The 25,347-nt window shown below is 43.0% G+C and overlaps 1 protein-coding gene across 1 annotated transcript; it reads left to right on the top strand.

The window, feature by feature from the left end:
- Positions 1 to 9,696: 9,696 nt before the first annotated feature.
- Positions 9,697 to 18,350, top strand: LOC307170158 (coiled-coil domain-containing protein 106-like; the record flags this gene model as incomplete). The annotated part of the gene is made up of 5 exons (XM_079891200.1): positions 9,697 to 9,829; positions 16,215 to 16,253; positions 16,493 to 16,630; positions 16,953 to 17,174; positions 18,040 to 18,350. The coding sequence occupies 5 exons, from the start codon at positions 9,697 to 9,699 to the stop codon at positions 18,348 to 18,350; spliced, it is 843 nt and encodes a 280-aa protein (XP_079747326.1).
- Between the last annotated feature and the right edge of the window lie 6,997 nt (positions 18,351 to 25,347).

Raw genomic sequence — 25,347 nt, 5'->3', positions numbered from 1 at the left:
ATGTCAGACGAGGACGATGGGGTGGCGCCAACCGCTTCGTGCCAATCAGCAGTAGACCACGATGTCAATTATTTGAGTAAGATGGAGGAAAAGAGAAAGGAAACACGGAGTGGGAGGAAAATTACCAACAAAACCCGCAAATACAACTCTGCTGAATATGGTAAGTACTTGTGTCATGTTGTTTGTGGTTTGATTTTGGTATTTTTTCAGGGTTGTATGGCTGAAGTGACATTTTAACTCATTGTCCCGGTTGCACAGACGCTTAACGTTAGGCCTAACGTTAACTTAAGCCTCAGATTAAAATTAATGTTTGACCTGAAAACAACTCGCAGAGACCTATCTTAAGTCATGTTTATAAAATATACTTAAACATCTTAATTGAGATAAGGTCAAATGGCTTAATCTAAGCCCCATCTGTGAAACTAGGCCATTCTTTAGCATGCTATAAATTAGATTCACTTTTTCAGTTTTTTTTTTTTGGGCCGAAATGAGCATATTTCCAAAAAAGTCGAGTATCTCTTTAATGTATTAAAGTCATCTTCTGTCGTTTGCTTGTAAAATTCTGTGTATCATTAGTTTAGTCGTCTTTTTAATATTAAAAAATGAAAAATGAGAACAGTTACACTGTATTACTTGCTCCTATTCAGTAATAGAAAATGTAATTGTATTGTTTCTGCTGCTGCTGCTTCATAGCGTTTTGATCCAGATATTATGTATTTCAGAAGATTCATATTGGTGCACCTTAACTTATAACAGTTATAACATACAGCTACTGACAGAAAATTCCATCAATGGTGGATAACAGATCAGTTCTGTATTGTTCATGTTTCAAAGTACTGGAAGAGATTTTTTTGTTGTTGTTGTTGTTGTTGTTGTTTTTTTTGTTAAAGAAATTGTCAAAAGTTAAATCAATTCAAGAATATCTGTGTTTTGGACAAATGTAGTCCTGTGGTGGTGGGAAAATTCCTATGAGTAAATGTTTTGTTGTCTTATGATGTTAGATTGTTGGGCAGCCTGTGAGAGTAAGACAAAGCCAAATGTGCAACCCGGCTTTTGTACATTTTCAAGTGTTTCTTTAATGCTGAGCTACGTTTACTTCCCCCTATAGTTGTATCTACACGCAAGAATGTTCAGACTGGAAATGCAGCTGCTGGTCCATCAGAAGGGTTAGTAAATAATCAAATGGCTAAGACATGTTAAGTGGGAAGAAATTCATTGGTACTCTCCTGTCCTGAGAGTGAGACAAAGCACAATGTGTGATAGCTGGCAATCCTTATGTACACATTTTCAAGTGTTTCTTTAATGCTGAACTACGTTTACTTCCCCCTATAGTTTTATCTACACGCAAGAATGTTCAGACTGGAAATGCAGCTGCTGGTCAATCAGGAGGTTAGTAAATTAATCAAATGGCTAAGACCCAAGTAAGGGTGTCAAGACTTTTAATTGATTTTTAAATGAGACTGATAGAAATTAAATCACAATCTCAATCATTGAATTAAAAAATTGAATCGTCGATACTTCCACTCCATTTCCCGTCCGGTCGGCTTGTCAAGCAAAAAAAATAAAAAATTGCTAATACATCTATATCATAAATCAGATGTATATAAAATGGCATTATGATGTCCAGCAATCGATTTTGTACGTTGGGTTTAATTTGTCGTTATATGTTGTTAGTGGCAAATTCAAACGTGAATAAATAGGCTACATAGATTCGTCTTTAAGCGAGTATTCAAATGGTCTAGATGTGGCAGAACCTTTGCCAATCAAAATCCGGACTCGAATAGTTTTTTTTTTTTCTCATTAAAGGGTCATGAATGAATGTGCTATAAACAAAAAGAAAAACAATTTTTATATATTTTTTTTCTAAATATTTTTATTAAACAGAAATGTAATAAATGTAAACCTCAAACTTGTCAATGTAAAAAATGTGCATGAAGTAATTTTAAACTACACACAATTGATTTGAACTTTATGCATAAATTAGTTTAGAAGATATAGGCCTACTCGTTTTTATAAACAGTGCATTGTGGACTCAAAACAAAAAAAACATGACATTTGTGGTCAAACAGATATCATTTTGCTTTTGAATATTGATCGAACATTTAATTCGTAAAAATATATGATCAAAACAATTCATGTGCAAAAAAAAAGTGTGTGTATGTGCGCGCAATCGCGAGAGATTGGAGACCATAGGTGGAGACCATAGACTGTTTGGAGACACGAGAGAGTGTGTGTGTGAGCAGGTGTGTGTGTGTGTGTGTGTGTGTTCGATCGCAAGTGACACGTGAGTAAGTGAGCGAGACAGAGAGCGTGTGTGTGTGTGTTTGCGCGCGATCGTGAGTAAGTGTGTGTTTGTGGATGTGCTTGTATTTGCAAAAGTGTGTGTGTGTGTGTGTGTGTGTGTGTGTGTGTGTGTGTGTGTGTGTGTGTGTGTGTTTGTGTGTAAATGAGAAATAAATGATCAAATGAAGCAAATGGGAGTCAAACGGGAGTCAAATGCATGTGCATGGTCAAGACGCACCTTGTGAGTCACCACATTTGACAAACTCTGGACAAAACTATCAATCGCAGATCCATAAATCATGTGTAAAGACGTGCAATGCATTTGTTTTTTTTGTAAACTCATATTAGGCAATTTTTAAAGACTCTTTAGAGGGTGAAAACAACGCATCACTCGCATGTTTGAGGTATAATCTGAGCATGTTACATCTCTAGTTTTGTATGCAAAAAGAATGTTTGCTTTCAGTTTCTATAGGCTTTTAAACAGACACGCGCAACTGGGAGCTCCTGTCGGTTTAAATGGTTAAATGGGCGTGGATGACTGAGAAGAGGAGCAGATAGGGACACGTTTTTGTAATTTCACTGGAACAATATGGATTCTGCTAAACGGATTGATGCGCGCATCTGAGTGAATAAGCCTTGTTTTTAGCATCCGCACAAGCGCGAGTCTCCGCTGACTGTGCGTGAGTCATAAGAGAACATGGTATCAGCGGTAAAGATTGCAGCAGCAACGATCACTTTTCATTTCATAGCTAGATCCCCTTTAAATAATCTCTCATTCCTGGTAATAATCAAGGAACTGTGCTGCCATACCGTTGGTGCAGCAGGCACAATATTACACAGCACAAAAACACAAACTTGGCACCAATGACATTGTAAGTTATCTAACTGGGGACTATCTCCAAACACTGCATAATATTGCGCCTGCTGCACCCAGCACAATTCTTGGAATGAGAGTGTACTTCTTAGCCATATCTTGCCCGCACTACAGGAGTTTTAGGCTGCTTTATGCCCGATATTTACAGTACATCTTGTTACAGTTTCCATCTTGTTTCCATCCGCTTTCTCGCTTCCAAACTGCTGCGTAAATCACGTGATTAAGAATCTAAATAACGTTTTGTGTGTGTGATATGCTCATACTACAAGATTTGAAAATTGCAGCACGTTTAAGATTTGAGGTAAGAAAATCTGCAAAGAATCTCCTTTAGTGTGTGCTGCAACCAGATTTCAAAATCTGTTAGGATTTTAAAACTCCTGTAGTGTGAGCCAGGCATAAGTCACCCCCCACCCCCCTAAAAAAAAAAAATTAATATATATATATAATTATATAATATATATATCTTTTTTTTTTGAGAATAATATTTTATAATATAAATTATAAAATAATATATAAATATTATATATAGATAATTATAAATATATAGATTTTTTTGAGAATATTTTATTTATTGACATACTAAATTGTTATTAACTTTAGTATGAAAATCAACGCTTCAATTATTAAAAGTGTGGGCGTCCTTTTTTTGTGACAAGTCAAAACGTACTCGGTTACTAACGTAACCTCGGTTCTCTCTAGAGAGGGAACGAGTACTGCGTAAATCTTACGCTAGGGGAAAACCTCTTTTCCACGAGATATTGAAGCCAAAAATTATCCTAAATTTTGCAATAATGTAAAACGCATTGCAGCAGCCTGCAGCCATGGGCGAGACAGCTCGCGCGCCCATTGGCTGCTCTGCGGCAACTGCACCAGCCTATCGAGAGAGGCCCCTCATGACGTCGTAACCAATGAGGGCGCTTCGCGCCCAATGCGTCATGTCCCGCCAAAAGAGGGTGGGGCTCGACTATAAATATAGCCTCGAGAGGCTGGTTTGACCAGTTTTTATCGCCGAAGCGAACTGGAGCGTGTGCATGCACGGCAAGATACGCAGTACTCGTTCCCTCTCTAGAGAGAACCGAGGTTACGTTAGTAACCGAGTACGTTCTCTTACGAGAGGTTCTCTCGTACTGCGTAAATCTTACGCTAGGGGAACACAGTGTAAAACGCTGTGCGTGCTTGAGATACAACACTAAAGTCCCCAGGGCAGGTGCCCGGGGCTCATACAGTGCCTAATCACATGGGACTCACAGAGAATCCGGGAAGAGGGGCTAGAATAGCATCATTCCTGTAATATAGAGCTCTAATAAGAGCAGAATAATCAAGTGTTTCACACAGCCAGGGCGAACTCGGCCTGGACTGATGAATATGGGGAACGTATGCATGCCCACAGAAGTATACAGGCGATCAGTGATCGACGCTCTAACTGTTTCAGCCTCCTGAGCCGATAGCATCGGGCAGGCAGTACTGACATTTAAACCGAGAGCAACTTAGCTTGCAAAGCGGGAACCTCGAGGTTATAAAACCTTATAAATGTAGACGGGGAGGCCCAGCCTGCCGCCATACAGATATCTTGTAAGGCAATCCCACTAGACCAAGCCCACGACGAGGCCATGCCTCTCGTGGAGTGCGCTTTGACACCTAACGGCCATTGCATGCCCTTAGATGTATAAGCTAACGCTATAGCGTCAACTATCCATCTGGATAAACTCTGTTTTGACGCGGCTAGACCCTTAGATCGTCCGCTGAACAAAACAAAGAGCTGCTCCGTCTGTCTGAAAACAGATGAGCGAGACACATAGGCTCTTAATGCCCTGACCGGGCAAAGGAAGCCTGCGTCCCCTTCCTCTTCAGATACCGGCAGGGCCGACAGGGAGATCACCTGTGCCCTAAACGGTGTGTTGAGGGATTTAGGAACATATCCGTGCTTTGGTTTGAGTATGACTCTCGAGTCATTAGGTCCAAACTCCATACACGTCGCGCTCACTGAGAGCGCTTGCAAGTCCCCTATGCGCTTCACTGAAGCGCGAGAGCCAGAAGAAACACTGTTTTGAGAGACAAGTGTTTAAGGTCTATTAATTGTATTGGCTCGAATGGGGCACCTTTCATGGCTTCCAGAACCGTGGAAAGGTCCCAAACGGGAACCGAGGGAGGTCTGGGAGGATTCAAGCTCTTAGCTCCTCTAAGGAAGCGAATGACCAGATCGTTCCTTCCTAGTGACTGGCCAGACGTTGGTTCAGCAAACGCTGCTATGGCTGCCACATAAACTTTGAGCGTGGATGGGGCTCTGCCCTTATCCAGAAGCTCTTGTAAAAAGGAAAGAACCTCCGACACCCCACAGTGTAAGGGTGAAGTGCCGCGCGCTGTACACCAGCTAGTGAACACAGACCACTTTGAGGAATAGAGCCGTCTAGTAGATGGAGCTCTAGCCTGCGTGATCGTGTTTAACACTCCTGCTGGGAGGTTAACGGGTACCCGTTGATGGCCCACACATGTAGGGACCAAAGCTCCGGGCAAGGATGCCAGATCGAGCCGTTTGCCTGCGAGAGGAGATCCCTCCTCACCGGTATCGGCCACGGGGCGGTACTCGTCAACTGCATCAGGACTGGGAACCAGGCTTGGTTCGTCCATAATGGGGCGACGAGCAGTACCGGGCATTCGTTTTCCCTGATTCGCTCTAACACCTGGGGTAGAAGCGTGACAGGGGGAAACGCATAGAGCGGGCAACGGGGCCAGACGCGGGCCAGCGCATCCCTGCTCTTGGAGAAAAATTCCCGACAGTGCGCGTTCTCTTGAGACGCAAATAGGTCTATTTTCGCTCTGCCAAATGTCCTCTACAGCAGTTTGACTGTCTGCGGGTGTAGAGACCATTCTCCTGCCGGAAGATTGTTCCTGGACAGTCTGTCTGGTCCCACATTCAGGTGGCCGGGCACATGCGCTGCTCTGAGCGAGCGCAGATTGTGCTGAGCCCAGACTAGGAGGCGTTCCGTCAGCCTGTGAAGGGCTCTGGATCTGATACCTCCTTGGTGATTTATATAAGCCACCACTGACATGTTGTCCGAACGGACCAGGACGTGGTGTCCTATTATATGGGGACAAAAGCGCCTCAGCGCGTTGTCGACTGCCATCATTTCCAGGCAGTTTATGTGTAGAAGCTTCTCCCGTTCTGACCACTGGCCGAAGAACGGTCTGCCCTCTAGCAGCGCTCCCCATCCCGAGGTTGAGGCGTCCGTAGACACCACCTTCACACTCGAGGAAGTCCCCAGGCTTACACCTGACCGGTACCAATCGGTCACTGACCAAGGTTTCAGAGCTGCGATGCATTTCTGATCGACCTTGAGGCGCAAGAGACCGGAGGTCCACGCTCCGCGCGGAACGCGTGGTTTTAACCAGTACTGCAGCGGGCGCATGCGAAGCAGACCCAGCTGAAGCACTGAAGATGCTGATGCCATGAGACCCAGCATTCTCTGAAACCTTTTGAGCGGGACTAAAGTGCCGTGGCGAAAAGTTTCTGTCATGCGCTGAACACTCAGCCTGCGCTGCGGTGACAGCTGTGCTGTCATAGACAGCGAGTCCAGTTCTGTACCCAGAAAAGATATTTTCTGACTGGGAGACAGCGAACTCTTTGCCCAATTGACTCTGAGACCTAAATTCTCGAGGTGATCGAGTAATATGGTCCTGTGTTCTATGAGCTCTGATTGTGATCGAGCTAGAACCAGCCAATCGTCCAAATAATTCAGTACTCGTATGCCCCGGAGCTTGAGGGGAACGAGTGCTGCATCCATGCACATCGTGAATACGCGAGGTGCCAGGGATAGGCCAAACGGCAGGACTGTGTACTGATGATATGCCTGGCCCTCGAAGGCGAATCTCAAAAATCGCCTGTGACGTGACGCTATTTGTATTTGAAAATAAGCGTCTTTCAGATCTATCGACATGAACCAGTCCCCTTGGCAAATTTGCGAGAGGATTTTCCTGGTCGTGAGCATTCTGAACCGTCGTTTCAGAAGTGCTCTGTTCAGTCGTCTTAGATCCAGAATGGGTCTGAGACCCCCGTCTTTTTTGGGTACCAGAAAATATCTGCTATATATACCCCCTTCGCTCTGAGCCTGTGATAAGGGTTCTATAGCCCCTTTGCTCAGTAACTTCGCTATTTCGGCTCGAAGTAGGTGTGCAACCTCCTTTCTCACCGTAGTTTCGATTCGCGCCGCTTGGCGTTGCGGGCGTCGAACAAACTGTAGCGAATAGCCTCTTTCTATAATGTTCAGCACCCATTCTGATACCCCGGGAAGCTCTGTCCACGCTTTCGCGTGAGTAGCTAAGGGCAGAATGATATTCGGGCTCTGGTCGCGGCCTAGTGGCGGGCAAAGAGCACCGGTGTGCCGTAACATGAACGCCGCGCTTGCAGCGCATGAGACTGGGGGCGCACTGATCACAGCGGGCAGCCTGCCCGCGCTCAGTTCTCTTACAGCGGTGTGCTGGGAGAGAGCGAGCGGGGAGCGAGCGGGGTTTATTATGTCTGTAAGCGCATGAGGGCGCGTGACATCGGGCCCATTCAAAACGCTGAAAACACCGTCTGTTTGTGTAGACTGTATGTGCGTTGGTTTCGTTTTTACAGAAACCGTGAGACATGTAGTGTGTAGTGTTTGTGGGCACTGGGACGTGGGCACAATCACTACATTTGGTGCACAATCGACATGAGTCGATTTTATTTGTGCGGGCCGTGTGTGGCGGGCTGTGTTTGTGTGTAGTAATGTGCACTGGGCAGTGGGCATTTTTATTACACTCATAACACCGTCGGCCGTGGCCGGAATACCAGAAAATACACTCTTTATGGGATTTATCTGGGTCGCCGTAAAAACGGCGTTTGTGTGCAGGCAAGCGGGCTGTGTTACCGACTTGTTTACTGCAGAATACACTGGAACAGTCGCAATTACTGGAACTGGACGAGCGAAAATTTTCGGTGGGAGTCCGGCCGCAGCGGGACTCGAACACCGTCGCTTTCCTAAGCTGGTTAGGAAGGCTTAGGGGCCTCGGGCTATCACAATCTTCGGCCGTGGCCCGCGCGGCAGGGGGCGGCGGCCGGTGGAGCGAGAACGCGGCCTCTGATCCCGGGGGTCTGACGGCGCTGTGGGGCGATGGCAGCTGATGGTTGTGGCTGGGAGCTGCGAGCAGACGGCTGTTTTGAGCGACCTGCTGCGGAGCTTGAGCGCTTGGGCAGGAAATGTTTCATTGCCTGCGATGTCTTCTGAACCTCAGCGAATCTGTCTGCGAAGTCCTTGACAGAGGATCCGAAGAGGCCAGCGGGGGAGACGGGGGCGTCGAGAAACGCGGAGCGCTCTGAGTCCGACATCTTCGAGAGCGTAAGCCACAAATGTCTCTCAGCCACGGTGATGGAGGCCATGTTTCGCCCTATGGCCTGCGCGGCGGATTTAGTAGCGCGAAGGGCGAGATCCGTCGCGCTTCTCAAATCCTGAAGGCTCACAGCTTCCGGTCCTTCCTCGTCCATTTTTCGGAGAAGGTTGGCCTGGAAAATCTGGAGAATGGCCATAGAATGGAGCGCCGAAACAGCCTGCCCGGCGGCGGTGTAAGCGCGACCGTGCAAGGCTGACGTGGTACGGCAGGATTTGGATGGCAGCGCCGTCTTAGCGCGCCGTCCAGTGGAGGGCGGGCAAAGATGGGCGGCTACCGCCTCCTCGACGGGAGGGAGAGAGTGGTACCCTTTTTCCTTGGCACCGTCAACTACGGAGAATGCCGCGGACACGGGAGCACGCACTCTGGCTGAAAAGGGGGCGTTCCAAGACTTAGCTACCTCTTCGTGAAGCTCAGGAAGAAAGGGGGCTTGTCTTGAAGGCTGCGAAGCACGGTCCCTTTGCAGAAAACAGCCGTCGAGACGGTTGTGTGCAGGCTGCTGGGGCGTCGACCACTCAAGGCCGAGGCTCTCGACGGCCTGCTCGAGCAGACGCATAAGCTCCGCTTCAATGCTGGCTCTTTTCCCAGGGGGCCGGTGAGAAGACGGTGCGAGGTCCGCGGAGCTCGACCAATCCTCACTGCCCGACGCTAGGAGAGAGCAGCTGTCGTCCTCCTCACACACAGCTTCCTCGCAGTCCTCCATGGCGGAAGCGGCGGCAGACCGCGGCCGCTGACCGGCAGCGAGAGACTCGGGTGAAGCAGGCGGCGAAGCTAGCGGGCGCACCGGCGAGCTTTCGCGGGATGGAGGAGGTTCCGGGACCCGCTGAGCGCGGCGCTTTTTACGGCGCGGCAACGCAGCGGGCGAAGGCGCAGTCTCGGAGAAAAATGCCCGGCGAGTCCGCAGAGTCACCATCGGCATTAGCTCGCAGTGAGGGCAGCCGCCGTCAGCGAGTGCGAGAGCTGCGTGATCCTCACCCAGGCAGGAAACACAGATGACATGGTGGTCCCCGTCGCTGAGTGGAGCTTGGCATGAGCCACAGGATGTACGAGGCATCTTGAAAAAGACGCTCGTGCTCTTTTAGAGAAAAATGTGTGTCGCGGTGGCGAACACACACAGCAGTAAAAAGGATATGTACGCCGGAAAGCGTGAGCAGGAACGGCGACTGAAGGCGGCGAGTTGTCGTCCAGCAGCTTCAGATATGGCGCTAATCCCGCTGAGTGCTTCTTCAAACGGCGCGGCTTCCTCTCTGGATCCAGCGATGCGTAAGCTTCGCTTGAAGAGATAAAAACTGGTCAAACCAGCCTCTCGAGGCTATATTTATAGTCGAGCCCCACCCTCTTTTGGCGGGACATGACGCATTGGTTCATTGGTTACGACGTCATGAGGGGCCTCTCTCGATAGGCTGGTGCAGTTGCCGCAGAGCAGCCAATGGGCGCGCGAGCTGTCTCGCCCATGGCTGCAGGCTGCTGCAATGCGTTTTACATTATTGCAAAATTAAGGATAATTTTTGGCTTCAATATCTCGTGGAAAAGAGGTTTTCCCCTAGCGTAAGATTTACGCAGTACGAGAGAACCTCTCGTAAGAGAACGTACTGTTATTAACGTATCCTCGGTTCTCTCTAGAGAGGGAACGAGTAAAATAGCCTCACACTAACACGAGAGCATAATGAGGGTCCCTACATACAAAACGAAGCATTGAGAACTTTGTAAGTGTACAGACAGTTTAATAAGAAGATACTTTATAAAGCCAGTACATTACGCGTTCTATTCAAATAACGAACGTTACAGATTAATTATTTTGCACTCCTGTCATAAATTAAGAAATTAATGTCACTGCAAACCAGTTTAATCATAAACAGTGGTCAAATATCGAAGCTGCAGTCTTAAACCTTCCTTATGATGTTAATCATAAACAGTGGTCAAATATCGAAGCTGCAGTCTTAAACCTTCCTTATGATGTTAATCATAAACAGTGGTCAAATATCGAAGCTGCAGTCTTAAACCTTCCTTATGATGTTGATTTTGTCCAGATCAAGTAAGAGTGTGATGTTTTAAAAGAGTAATGCAATTTGAACAACTATGATTTCGGATCACCAGTGATCCCTGCTGGGCAAGGGTTAATTACCCCTAGGTTCATTTTTCACTTGATTTGTCCTTTAAAGACCAAACTTGGCATAGGAGTTTAGCCCTGAGCTCACTGTGACAGTTAAGGGGGTTTTAATGTTGATTTTAAGGCAAAATACAAAGTAGGTTTTTTTATTATTATTATTTTACAAGGAGAAAATTAGGGGCTTTATTAAAATTATGCTTGCTCATCAAAGTTTACCAAACTACAGTACCATATAATATATATCATATATAAAACCCACATAATTTATTTTTCCAATTCCTCCTATGATGGGTTAATAAATAAAATTACAGGTTATGGAAATTGAAAACAGTTGACTTCTGTTTTGAAATACCAGTTCCCTTTCGAAGGGAACTCAACAATACGTCATTGACGCTTTGGGGAACGCCTCAGGCGTGACAGGTGTCTGAAATCAAATATCAACTCACAGCAATCATGTTGACCGGCGACAGCCCGTGCATCATCAGCTTGAATGATGAGCGCGCGACCTGGATGTATAAAAGAGAGCCTTGCACACATGACAACATCTTTTCGTCTTCAGGGACTGTTTGTCTGTTTGAAGAATATCGCTGAAACGCGCAGAGAAGAAGGAGAATTTTCGCAAGTGTGCAGACCCATGCCCAAGATATTTGACATCGGGTGAAACACACACGATCTGTGCGTTTTTTGCTTGGGAGAAGAGCACGCACGGGAGGCTCTCTCGAGAGAGCCTCTTGTGCAAACTGTGAGTGTTTTTTCATTTGAAGACGCTCCGCTCTCGTCGGACCCTTTTCTCGAGGGAGGAGGGTTCAGCATCTGAGCCGCCGTGGTGCACGCGATCTGTGAAACAATACTGTTTGGGTGCGAGGCATTCACAGTCAGCTCCTGAGGGTGCTGGCAGTGTTCATTGAGAAATATCTCGGCGCGCGCGCATCCTTGCGCTGGCGGATGTTTCAACCTCGCACCTGTTGACTTTCTTCTCGAGGGATGAAAGCCAAATATATTTTAAACGGCTCGTATCTCGCGTTTGCCGAGGCAGTGTGTAGATTACGAGAACGTATAGATAAATATCAAAACAGTATTGTCTGGTGATTATGGCTGCATTTAATTCTATGGAATTAAAATGATGGAATATTATCTGACTTTGAGAAGTTAGATATTTTTTATTCAGCCTACCATCCAGACTGTGTTTCACTTATCCAGTATTTTAAAAGAAAAGACTGCATTTAATTCTGAGGAATTAAAATGAAAAAAAAAGTTCAGGTAATAGGCTTCACCAGGCCTTCCTGAATATGAGCTCCCATATACTGTGGTTTATCAGGTCAGAGGCCTCACTAGGCCTTCCTGAGTATGAGCTCCCACATACAGTGGTTATCGGGTTATAGGCCTCACCAGGCCTTCCTGATTATGAGCTCCCACATACTGTGGTTGAATACGAGCTCCCACATACTGTGGGCCTCCACATGTCAGGTTACAGGCCTCACCAGCCTTCCTGAATGTGAGCTCCCACATACTGTGGTCATCAGGTTACAGGCCTTACTAGGCCTTCCTGAATATGAGCTCCCACACACGATGGTTGCCAGGTTACAGGCATCATCAGCCTTCTTGGTTATGAGCTCCCACATACTGTGGTTGAATATGAGCTCCCACATACTGTGGTCGCCAGGTTATAGGCCTCACCAGGCCTCCTGGTTATGAGCCTCCACATGTCAGGTTACAGGCCTCACCGACCTTCCTGAATGTGAGCTCCCACATACTGTGGTCATCAGGTTACAGGCCTCATCCGGCCTTCCTGAATGTGAGTTCCCACGTACTGTGGTCACCAGGTGTCAGGCCTCTCCGCCTTCCTGAGTGTTAAGCTCCCACATTCAGTGGTCACCAAGCTTCAGGCCTCCTAGGCCTTCCTGGTTATGAGTTCTCACATGTCAGGTTACAGGCCTCACCAGGCCTTCCTGAATGTGAACTCCCACTCACTGTGGTCGCTAGGGTATAGGCCTCACTGGTTGTGAGCTTCCACATGTCAGGATGCAGGCCTCATCAGGCCTTCCTGAATGTGAGCTCCCACGCATTGTGACTATCAGGTTACAGGCCTCGTCTGGCCTTCCTGATCATGGGTTCCCACATGCTGTGGTTGCCAGGTTACAGGCCTCACCGGCCTTCCTGGATACGAGCTCCCACATTCTGTGGTCGTCAGGTCACAGGCCTCAGGGGCCTTCCTGAGGATGAGCTCCCACTTACTGTGGTCGTCAGGTTATAGGCCTCACTAGGCCTTCCTGAATATTGAGTGATGAAGTACAAGCACCTTTACTTCATCTATTTTTCTTTTTGGTACGTACGCTCCGTACCTTCTTAAACCCATACTTATGGTAAGTCACAAGACTGAACGTCTTGTGTACTTTCTCAAATCCATATTTTATGATCGGTCCCTTCCTATGTGGCTCAGACCCCGGTCTTTCACTTCGGGTCCCACTTTAGATGCGTCCTGTTGTCGAAGTATGCTACGACAGACGCCTTTCTCTAGCTACTTCCACATTCTGATGGGCTCCCACACACTGTGGTCACCAGGTTACAGGCCTCACCGGCCTTCCCGAGTATGAGCTCCCACATGCTGTGGTTGCCAGGTTATAGGCCTCACCAGGCCTTCCTGGATTCAGAATGGCTAAGTACACGCACTTTTGTCTCATGTACTTTCTAAAAAATAAAAATAAAAAAAAATAAAAAAATAAAAACATTTATGGTAAGGGTAATGCGCTGTATGCTTCATTCCCTTTTTTATGTGGTTCAGACTCCGGTTCTTCACTTCGAGTCCCACTCTAGATGCGTCTTGTTGTCGCAATGTTTTACGACAGACGCCTCCCTCTCGAGCAATCTCCCACATTCTGTGGTTTTCAGGCTACAGGCTTCGTTAGGCCTTTCTGAGAGTAGCCCCCACATGGTGTGGTTGTCAGGTTACAGGCCTTACCAGGCCTTCCTGAAAGTAAGCTCCCACAGGTTGTGGTCACCAAGTTTCAGGCCGCAACGGCCTTCCTGAGTATGAGCTCCCACCTACTGTGGTCGCCAGGTTACAGGCCTCATAGGCCTTCCTGAGTATGAGCTCCCACATGCTGTGGTCACCAGGTTAGAGGCCTCACCAGGCCTTCCTGGATTCAGAATGACTAAGTACACGCACTTTCGTTTCGTGTACTTTCTAAAATCCATATTTATGGTAAGGGTTATGCGCTGTATGCTTCATTCCCTTTTTTACGTGGCTCAGACTCCGGTTCTTCACCTTGGGTCCCACTCTAGATGCGTCTTCTGTCGCAATGTTTTACGACAGGCGCTTCCCTTTCAAGCTATCTCCCACATTCTGTGGTTACAGGCCTCATTAGGCCTTTCTGAAGGTAGCCCCACATTGTGTGGCTGTCAGGTTACAGGCCTCTCCGGCCTTCCTGAATACGAGCTCCCACTTACTGTGGTCGCCAGGTTACAGGCCTCACAGGCCTTCCTGAGTATGAGCTCCCACATGCTGTGGTCGCCGGGTTAGAGGCCTCACCAGGCCTTCCTGGATTCAGAATGACTAAGTACACGCACTTTCGTTTCGTGTACTTTCTAAAATCCATATTTATGGTAAGGGTTATGCGCTGTTTGCTTCATTCCCTTTTTTACGTGGGTCAGACTCCGGTTCTTCACCTCGAGTCCCACTCTAGATGCGTCTTCTGTCGCAATGTTTTACGACAGGCGCTTCCCTTTCAAGCTATCTCCCACATTCTGTGGTTACAGGCCTCATTAGGCCTTTCTGAAGGTAGCCCCACATTGTGTGGCTGTCAGGTTACAGGCCTCTCCGGCCTTCCTGAATACGAGCTCCCACTTACTGTGGTCGCCAGGTTACAGGCCTCACTGGCCTTCCTGAGTATGAGCTCCCACATGCTGTGGTCGCCAGGTTAGAGGCCTCACCAGGCCTTCCTGGATTCAGAATGACTAAGTACACGCACTTTCATTTCGTGTACTTTCTAAAATCCATATTTATGGTAAGGGTTAATGCGCTGTCCGCTTCATTCCCTTTTTTACGTGGTTCAGACTCCGGTTCTTTACCTCGAGTCCCACTCTAGATGCGTCTTGTTGTCGCAATGTTTTACGACAGACGCCTCCCTCTCAAGCTATCTCCCACATTCCGTGGTTACAGGCCTTGTTAGGCCTTTCTGAAGGTAGCCCCACATTGTGTGGCATCAGGTTATAGGCCTCTCAGCCTTCCTGAGTATGAGCTCCCACATACTGTGGTCGCCAGGTTTCAGGCCTCACAGGCCTTCCTGAGTATGAGCTCCCACATACTGTGGTCGCCAGGTTACAGGCCTCTCCGGCCTTCCTGATATAAGCCCTCATGTACTAAGGAGCTCCCCATATGAGGAGGTCATCAGGTCTTAGGTCTCAGTATACCTTCCTGGTTTGAACCCTCTCTTACTTCCCCAGTGTTCGGAGCGAGCACTGGGTAGACCCGTGGATTGAGTGGACGACTTCCGTCGTTTCTTGAGGTTAAGTCACACTCTCCGGGAGATCCCGTCTCTGTGATCCGGAACTGAATGGTTTCTGCCAGCTTTACAGGCCTTCAGTTTCTGGATGCCTTATCCAAGGCAACTTCCAGAGGCTCTGTCTTGGACAGACAGGCAATGGCCAGACTGTGTGTCTTAGTATAGATCACCAGGCCAGCCTGGTGGCATTTCAGGAGGCATGCTCCCCTGAATAGTGACTGGCTGGGAGTCCCTTGGGTCCCCTAGCCACACTCCCTAGAAGGGACCCCTTCTATTGGAAGTTGTGGTCCTAAGCCTTTGAGCTGGCCCAGATATACCCCCCATTAACTATGTTCTGGTGGTTTCTTGGTTCATTAGCTTGGGCTATGACCGGTAGGGAGTGCTGTCACTGACAGCCCGATGTGACCTAAGGGTGAGTGGTTCCAGTGTTTTCTGAATTACTGGTTCGGACAGTTGTCACTGCCTTTTGGCATGCACTCCCCTTAGCATGGCGGCGTTGGTATATCGTTCCCCAAAGCGTCAATGACGTATTGTTGAGTTCCCTTCGAAAGGGAACGTCTCAGGTTACGAATGTAACCTATGTTCCCTGAGAACAGGGAACGAGACAATACGTCTCCCTGCCATGCCTCGGGGCCTGCCTGCAACAGTCCCTTCAGACGATAGGATGTTGTCATGTGTGCAAGGCTCTCTTTTATACATCCAGGTCGCGCGCTCATCATTCAAGCTGATGATGCACGGGCTGTCGCCGGTCAACATGATTGCTGTGAGTTGATATTTGATTTCAGACACCTGTCACGCCTGAGGCGTTCCCCAAAGCGTCAATGACGTATTGTCTCGTTCCCTGTTCTCAGGGAACATAGGTTACATTCGTAACCTGAGACGTTTCCTGCCAACTTAAACTCTATTGATACTCTTCCTGTTTTTTGTTTGTTTGTTTTCTTGTTGCATGATGCATTCATGTGGTGATGACTATCCTTTTTTTCAAGTGCTTTAAGATGTTCTCTTTTTTTTTTTTTTTTTTTGGAATACATTTCAGGACATCAGCCTGAACTACAGCAAACCAATGAAACAGGAGGTTCGTAATGTTCGTTTTTGTACATTGACCCAAGAAATACATAAACATAAATGTGGCTGTTGATGTGTATGCTTAATTATGCATCTTAAGCTAAGCCTAATTCATGTAGGCCACATTTTTCTTATTTTGCTTCCAGCCAAGTTACTTTTTTGTGTGTTCTGCAGTTTGAATGATGTCCTGTATGAACAAAATGACGGAGTATGTTTTTATATATGTATGTATATATTTTATTTTATAAGGTGCACCTACTTTGCTGATTGCTCTCGATAAAGCAAAGAGAACAATAGAAATTCAAAAGGAGAAGATTCTTCATCTTCAAGAAAAAGTTGACTCTCTGACAGATGACAAAAATTTTCTCCAATCAAGATTGGAGGATGGTATGTAATGTGGTCATTAACTATCTTAAAAAACAATTCTGCCAGTCAGTATGTTGCAACATTTCAATAAAAATACAAGAAATGCTGTGGACCTTGAGGGTGACATTCTTTAATGCTAAACTGTAATCAGTGAGACATTGAGGTAACACTAATTAACATGCCCTATCAAAGATGGGTGAAGCATTTTGCACATTTTAAGGTTGTTGACCAAGAATGTCACCCGTCTTTTGCAATTGAAACCTTTAAAATACATTACAAGTGGTTAAAAAATAAATGTAAAGTATTTACTTTTATATTTTATCCATATATTTCTTTTTCATAGCACTTGTTCTAAGGCGTGAAGTAGTTGTTTCACCTGGCCAGCCACTGATTGGATCTTCTTCCACTACTGCTGCATCACAGGAGAATGAGTCCACTGATGAATCATCTGATTCCTCAGAATCTTCAGATTCATCGGATTCTGGACCTAGAGCAAAAAAAAAGTATAAAAAGCGGAAAAACAACAAGAAGAAATCCAAGAAAATGAAGGTTGATTTTAAGAGAGGTATGTTTGTTGTATTAAGTATTAAAATGTATAGTTAATCCAGAAATTAAAAATGCTAAGGCTTTAATTGAATAACAGGAGAACAGGTCTCATCCAGTTTTTTGGAGAAAGTGTTAATGGCAATATGGACTAATAGGGGCAATATGGACCAACAGGTGCTGTTGGTGTTGTGCACTGACAGACAGTAGACTAATGAATACATTTGATTTAAAGTAATTAAATATAGTTAAATATAAATTAAGTATTATTTGGCCAGTAGAAAATATAGCAAATAACTCTTATCTGATATTTTGATTTTATTCTAAAATGATGCAAGGATACTTATTAATTTTCAGCAATGTAGCCTAATGTGATGGCATGAAGTCTTTACCTCATTTTCCTAATGTCTTGTTAAATGGTTTCACATGGATGGTAATTTGCATGAAAATATGCAGATAAGAAAATACATAGTAAAACTAGGCGTTGTAAGCTCTATATATGGTTATTTCAGGGAAGAGACTGGGTGGAGATGGATATACAAACACAATCTTCTGCTGCACTGACTGGGTTTTTAAAAGGGATTTTTATTTATTTTTTTTGCAGGTTCCTGTGTAGGCTATACATGGTTTTCCAAATCAGAAAAATTCTGTGCATAATATGCAAAATCTATCTTTTGTAACTCATGTAAAGTTTTATACATGAGGTCCCTGGAGCGAAAGTGCAATCTTTACTAGAGAATGTTGTGATGGTACAATATATTTGTTTTGTAGCCTGTTCTTAAAGCAATAACACACCCAAAAATAATGATCATTATTAATTTAATTTACTTGCCTTTATGCCATATCAAACTAGTATAACATTCTTCTTTCTTCTTTCCCCCCACCAGTAAGAACCCCTGAAGACTCCATCAAACGCTACCACAAAGTTTTACAACTGGTGAATGGTGGCTTCAGTAAAGCTGAAGCATACAACAAATTGAATGTTGACAGAAATACAATTGTCATGCAAGCCCCTATTGCGGAGTTAGCAATTGCAAATTCTGAACAGTTCAAAACTTTGAGAGCAACCTTTAAAAAAGGAGAAAGTGTCCAAAAATTTTCGGATATCTGTCTTGCACGGTGCTTGGCTCAGCCTAATGTAGACAAGATAAGGAATTTGAAAGAGAGCAGTGCCCTTCTTGATATTACAAAGAAATGAGATTTACTTAATAGTCTAAACTAAAGTTTATAATGTTCATCTGGTTATTGTGAACATCAGAGCTGTGTTTTCCAAACATTAAAATGTTTATTTGATTCTAATTTTGGTTAATCTCTTTAAAGGAACACTTTTAGAGGATTTCCCAACTTTTTGGGATTTCAGCTTATTCACTGTATCCCCCAGAGTTAGATAAGTCCACATATATCCTTTTCATCTCTGTGCATGCCGTAACTCTGTCTGATGCGCACTCACCTCTAGCCTAGCTTAGCACAAAGACGGGAGGAAAACCGCTTCAGCTAGCATACTACTCCCAATAACTGACAAAATAAAGTTTTCATTCAAGTTCAACATGTTCCTATTTACATGTTGTGATCTGTATAGTCACAGCGTTTTACAAATAACAAGGTCACATGAGACACCGCCATCTTCTAACCATATACATACTGGGAACTATATTTTCAGAAGAGGAAGTACTGCTACTTGGGCGGAGTGATTTGTGCAACTCTGAGGAACTCTCTGCTCCTCACCATGAGGCTTCTCAGGTGAGCAAATCACTTCGCAGAATTGGCAGTGCTTCCTCTTCTGAGAGTATAGTTCCCAGTATGTATATGGTTAGAAGATGGCTGTGTCATGTGACCTTGTTATTTGTAAAACGCTGTGACTATACAGAGCACAACATGTAAATAGGAAAATGTTGACGTCTTATTAGGAGCAGTATACTAGCTTGAACCATTTACCTCCAGTCTTTGTGCGAAGCTGGCTAGTGGTGGCGTGTGTGTCAGACAGAGTTACGGCACACACAGAGATGAAGGATATGTGTGGACTTATCTAACACGGGTATACAGTGAATAAGCTGAAGTCCAATCAAATTGGCGTGTTTACATCTGTTTAAAGTAAATTTAGTAAATTTAAAAGTAGTGTTTATACTTTGTGTAGTGTAGTGTTTATACACTACTTATAGATGGTCAAGTAATATACAGGTTAATGTAAGCCTCTTGATTTTAGGTGGACTGCTGTTTAGTCTGAGGTAAACTGACTTTAAGGTAAACTGTTTAAGAGTTTAAAAACTGTTCAATAAAATGCCTTTTTGAAAATCTGTCGTTGTTTTGAATAAGAATGCATATTCATGTAGATAGATATGACTTGTTAATGTATCATAATGTCATGACTTTACTTGGGGGGGCACATCATTACTAACTCATCATTAATTACTTGGAAAGTAACATGAATTCATGACTTGTTAATGTATCATAATGTCTTGACTACTTGGGGGGGGGCACATCATTACTAACTCATCATTAATTACTTGGAAAGTAACATGAATTCATGACTTGTTAATGTATCATAATGTCTTGACTACTTGGGGGGGGCACATCATTACTAACTCATCATTAATTACTTGGAAAGTAACATGAATTCATGACTTGTTAATGTATCATAATGTCATGACTACTTGGGGGGGGGGGCACATCATTACTAACTCATCATTAATTACTTGGAAAGTAACATTAATTCATGACTTGTTAATGTATCATAATGTCATGACTACTTGGGGGGGGCACATCATTACTAACTCATCATTAATTGGAAAGTAACATGAATTCATGACTTGTTAATGTATCATAATGTCATGACTACTTGGGGGGGCACATCATTACTAACTCATCATTAATTACTTGGAAAGTAACATGAATTCATGACTTGTTAATGTATCATAATGTCATGACTACTTGGAGGGGCACATCATTACTAACTCATCATTAATTACTTGGAAAGTAACATGAATTCATGACTTGTTAATGTATCATAATGTCATGACTTTACTTGGAGGGGCACATCATTACTAACTCATCATTAATTACTTGGAAAGTAACATGAATTCATGACTTGTTAATGTATCATAATGTTTTGACTTTACTTGGAGGGGCACATCATTACTAACTCATCATTAATTACTTGGAAAGTAACATGAATTCATGACTTGTTAATGTATCATAATGTCATGACTTTACTTGGAGGGGCACATCATTACTAACTCATCATTAATTACTTGGAAAGTAACATGAATTCATGACTTGTTAATGTATCATAATGTCTTGACTACTTGGGGGGGCACATCATTACTAACTCATCATTAATTACTTGGAAAGTAACATGAATTCATGACTTGTTAATGTATCATAATGTCTTGACTACTTGGGGGGGCACATCATTACTAACTCATCATTAATTACTTGGAAAGTAACATGAATTCATGACTTGTTAATGTATCATAATGTCTTGACTACTTGGAGGGGCACATCATTACTAACTCATCATTAATTACTTGGAAAGTAACATGAATTCATGACTTGTTAATGTATCATAATGTCATGACTTTACTTGGAGGGGCACATCATTACTAACTCATCATTAATTACTTGGAAAGTAACATGAATTCATGACTTGTTAATGTATCATAATGTCATGACTACTTGGAGGGGCACATCATTACTAACTCATCATTAATTACTTGGAAAGTAACATGAATTCATGACTTGTTAATGTATCATAATGTCATGACTACTTGGGGGGGGCACATCATTACTAACTCATCATTAATTACTTGGAAAGTAACATGAATTCATGACTTGTTAATGTATCATAATGTCATGACTACTTGGGGGGGCACATCATTACTAACTCATCATTAATTACTTGGAAAGTAACATGAATTCATGACTTGTTAATGTATCATAATGTCATGACTACTTGGGGGGGCACATCATTACTAACTCGTCATTAATTACTTGGAAAGTAACATGAATTCATGACTTGTTAATGTATCATAATGTCATGACTTTACTTGGAGGGGCACATCATTACTAACTCATCATTAATTACTTGGAAAGTAACATGAATTCATGACTTGTTAATGTATCATGTAATTTCTTGTCTTGGCCCTCCAAGAGTAAATCTTCAAAAATGTATCAATTACACATGTTTTATACATATTCAGCTCTTCTAAATCAGATATCATTTGGTGCTTGTCGGTGGTTTGTAAAGAAGTGGAAGAGCAGAGGTGCTGTGCCTGAATTTAGATGGAGAAGGAACTGAACGGTAGGAAAAAAGTGGACAAATTTTGAAGGGGCAATAGTGGCCCCAAAGAAGAGCCAGCAAACAAGACTAACATCCGACTGCATTATGATATAAAGACAGTAAACAAATCCAGAAAATAACCATCATCTGTGCTAACACTAACAACTTTTAATTTTGAAAATTGCATCTGTTTAATGAATATGCTAGTGTAGTAGGTATTTTACACTTGAAGGCAGCAGTGGAATCACTTAAAACGGAATGTGTGTTCAATGAGTAGGTTTAATATAAATATTTCAAGACATCTTGTGTCATTCACTGATGTATGTGACAATTGATGGTGTCAAATTTATGAACAATTTAACATTGTGCCCTTTTAGTACATCTTTCTTCTGATCTAGAGCATGTTTGATTTACTTTACCTCGAAATGTTAATTAATACATTAATTAACAAGCATGTACTAACGCGTAGTTAAGATGGTATATTCATGTAGGAATTCATGATACTCATGTCGTAATTAAGGTTAGTACCTCATTAATACATGTCTTAACTCAGCATTAGTTCATAGTAAAGTAATTATTAATTCAGGTATTAGTACATGATTATTCATGTACTATTATTGTAAAGTGTTACCGTTTTTTCTTCTTCATGACGCATTTTTTGACTGATGCGACTTATAATCCGGAGCGATTTATAGTCCGGAAAATACGGTAAGTTATTTATTCTTTCTGTGCGGCCCGATGCCAAATGTACCCACGGACCGGTACCGATGCACTCCATTACGCACTCTCTGTTTGTTGTTAGGACGACTAAAAGTTCAGCGGCCTATAGCTCATCAATGTCAAAATGATTAAAGAAGTGAACGGATGCCTGGTAAATGTAGATAAACATTTAATATTTGACTGTTTTACAATAGAAATGTTCAACTACAGGCAGTATCCGGTGACGCAAATTTTGCCTTTTTGAATTGAATATATGCTATAATTTCCTTCATTCATTTAAAGAGAATGCATGCATAATTAAAAATAAAATATTATTTGCAAATAGTTAAAATTATTTCACTAATACAGTAAGCCTTTCTTTTTCTTTATTCCCTAAAATCTCTTTTATAATTAATCAATTTCTTTAAATAAAAATACCCAATTTTAGTTTGGGCAAAAGTCCCGAATATCCACTGACCTTAGAACCGCCCCTGTATATAACAATTAAAAGTAGAAAATCATCACAAATGACAAGCTGAAACTTGGGGATTGTATTAATGTTTGATTGATAGATTATTTAAACAAGGGCAAAATGCCCTGCCCCCCCCCCCCCCCCCCCACTGTTTTTGCTAACTGTTTATCAGTCATATTTCACTAAGTATGAATTAACTTAAATGATTAACCCCAAAATGAAGATTTGCTTTACCAACACAAGATCATTAAGGCCACCCAAGATGTGTATAACTTTCTTTGTTGTGCTGAACAAAAATATAAGAATTTCAGAAGAACATTAGCTCTTTGAGGTCCTTTCAATAGAAGTCAATGTGCACCAAAAAGCTTAAAAACACACACACACACACACACACACACACACACACACACACACACACCAAAGAGAAGACAGCCGGAAAACTCCATTAGATTAATAAATGTTCACTGAAGCAATTCATGTAAGAACAATTTAAAATATAACTTTGTACCGAAAATCTTCAGTCATCCACATGCTTTGTGATGAAGAATGCTGATGGCTGTTAATACAAATATTTACAGTGAAATGAGTGATGTTGTGGGCTGTTCTCACCTACAACCATTTGGATGGCTTCAAAAAAGATTGAAGTCGCCTGAAGTTTTGGTGACCGCTCACTTGCACTGAAATGACCTTAAATAACTGTTTTCCTAAACATCTTCATTTAAAATCAACAGAATAAAGAAAATCAGACGTCTTGGATGATATGGGAAAGTAAATTGTGAGAGAATTTTCATTTTTGGTTGAACTATTGCCTAAGGTTAAGAAAGTACTGTAGGATTTTTCTCTGAAGAAGTCTGGCTCTACTGGTGCCATCAGTGTTTTGTCAAATCATTACTCATAGACCTTGCACATCATCCTCCACCTCCTCCAACTGAGCAGGTCTGCGGAGCAGAGTAAGCCTGTGGCCAAGGAGACATCAAAACTATTTCCATCCAATTGGCTTCTTCCAGTTTGTGGTACTTGTACTTGATATATATATGTTTTTATGGAAGCTTGTTTCCCCCATGGAATAAAAAAATTATAATAAATAAGGTAATTTTTATATCACGCAATTCTGAGAAAAGTCAGAATTTAGAGTTAAAGTCAGAATTGCGTGATAAAAACTTGCGATTGCAAGACAATTCTGCCATTTATCTTACAGCTATGAGAAAAATGTCAGAATTGTGAGATGCAAACTTGCAATTGACAGAGAAAAAGACAAATAATAAAAAGATAAACAGATAAATACTCGCAATGACCTTTTTATTCTTTTTGTGTATAACATGCTAGCAGTTCAAGGGCCTCTACCACGTGCACGTTAGCTTTAGTAATGCTGAATGTTACTTTAGGCAAACATGTCGAACATAACTGCTAAAGCTTTAATACTCACCATGTACATCAGAATTATATTTAGATGGTATTTTGCGATTTATCCGCTGACTTCTTTTAGTGCTTTGGCTTGCCGCTGCTGTCACAGTTACAGCGCTGCTGTCTGCCTCCAGGTGCTCGCACGCTTCTGGCGGTTCATGTGCTCTGTCAAATGGTTCTGTCCGTCATCCTCATCAGAAACCATTGGTTCCACTTTACTCACAGACGCCTGGCGCTCCCCCCTAAACACAGCGTGGAGCTCAGGTGGATCTTGTACATCTTTGCTGTTGTCGAATTATGTAACTAATGTCAGAGTGGGTGCTGTTCCATATATTTGAACTTTGGTTAAAATTCGCTAAACATATTTACACCCCCTTCATGTTCTGTTCTATTCGGTTTGCTATTGCAATTCGTGTAGGTGGCCAGATGGTGACATGGCTTGCTTTTCTTGTAACAGTTACTTTGTACGTAAGATTTAAAAAACGTGGCTGAATGAATAATATAAACAGTATTTTACAGAAAACATTTATTGTCTTCACTATTTTAGATTATCTACTATTTTTTAAAAAAAAAGAAGTTAAAAAGTCTTTTCTGGCATATGTTATCTATTTAAAGTTAATTTGTCACCAATAAAATATTTAAACAAACGTAACCCCTTATGTCTATTTCAGTGTCATGCATTTATTATTAATACTTCCGATACTTGGTTGTTTTTATGTACTGTATACATTTTTTTTATTACTGCTTGTAAAAAAAAGCAAAAGCAAAAAAGAACATGAATCTAACGACAGAGCTGTTACTTCTGCTGATCGATAAGCTAAGAGGACTGCTGCAAGACTCGTTTGTATGAGTCTTGGCTTGTAGTTTTTGGCTTCAAAAAAAGAGACTTCTAGCAAGGACGATGTTGAGTCGGATATGTGGTCATCGCTTGAAGATGAAGAGACGTTAGGTGTTCTCTTTTTATCCCACTTGAACATTTTAAACAATTCCTTTAATGTCCCAAATTTGAAAAATGCACATGTTTTCAATGACCCCTTTATGTAATTTTATATTGTTTAACATGTACTGTGAATCTGTTTTGTTTGTTGAGTCCGTTTCTGTGATTCTTTGTAACTTGTGCAATTGTTGCCCCAGGGCTCCCTTGTAAAGGAGATTTGAATATCTCAATGGGACATCACCTGGTAAAAAAAAAAAAAAAAAAATTGATTTGTGAATTTCCCCTGGTACGATTTCATTTGACCTCTAAAATGCTATTTTATGTCAAGTATACATGGTAACTTTCCCCACCTAACACTGACTACGTTTACATGCAGCCAATATTCGGGTTTCTGAAACATTCGGAAT

Source organism: Squalius cephalus (genome assembly GCF_949319135.1).
Source record: "Squalius cephalus genome assembly, chromosome: 13".
In the NCBI taxonomy this organism is placed as follows: domain Eukaryota; kingdom Metazoa; phylum Chordata; class Actinopteri; order Cypriniformes; family Leuciscidae; genus Squalius; species Squalius cephalus.
This window is presented reverse-complemented; position numbering and strand designations above follow the sequence as displayed.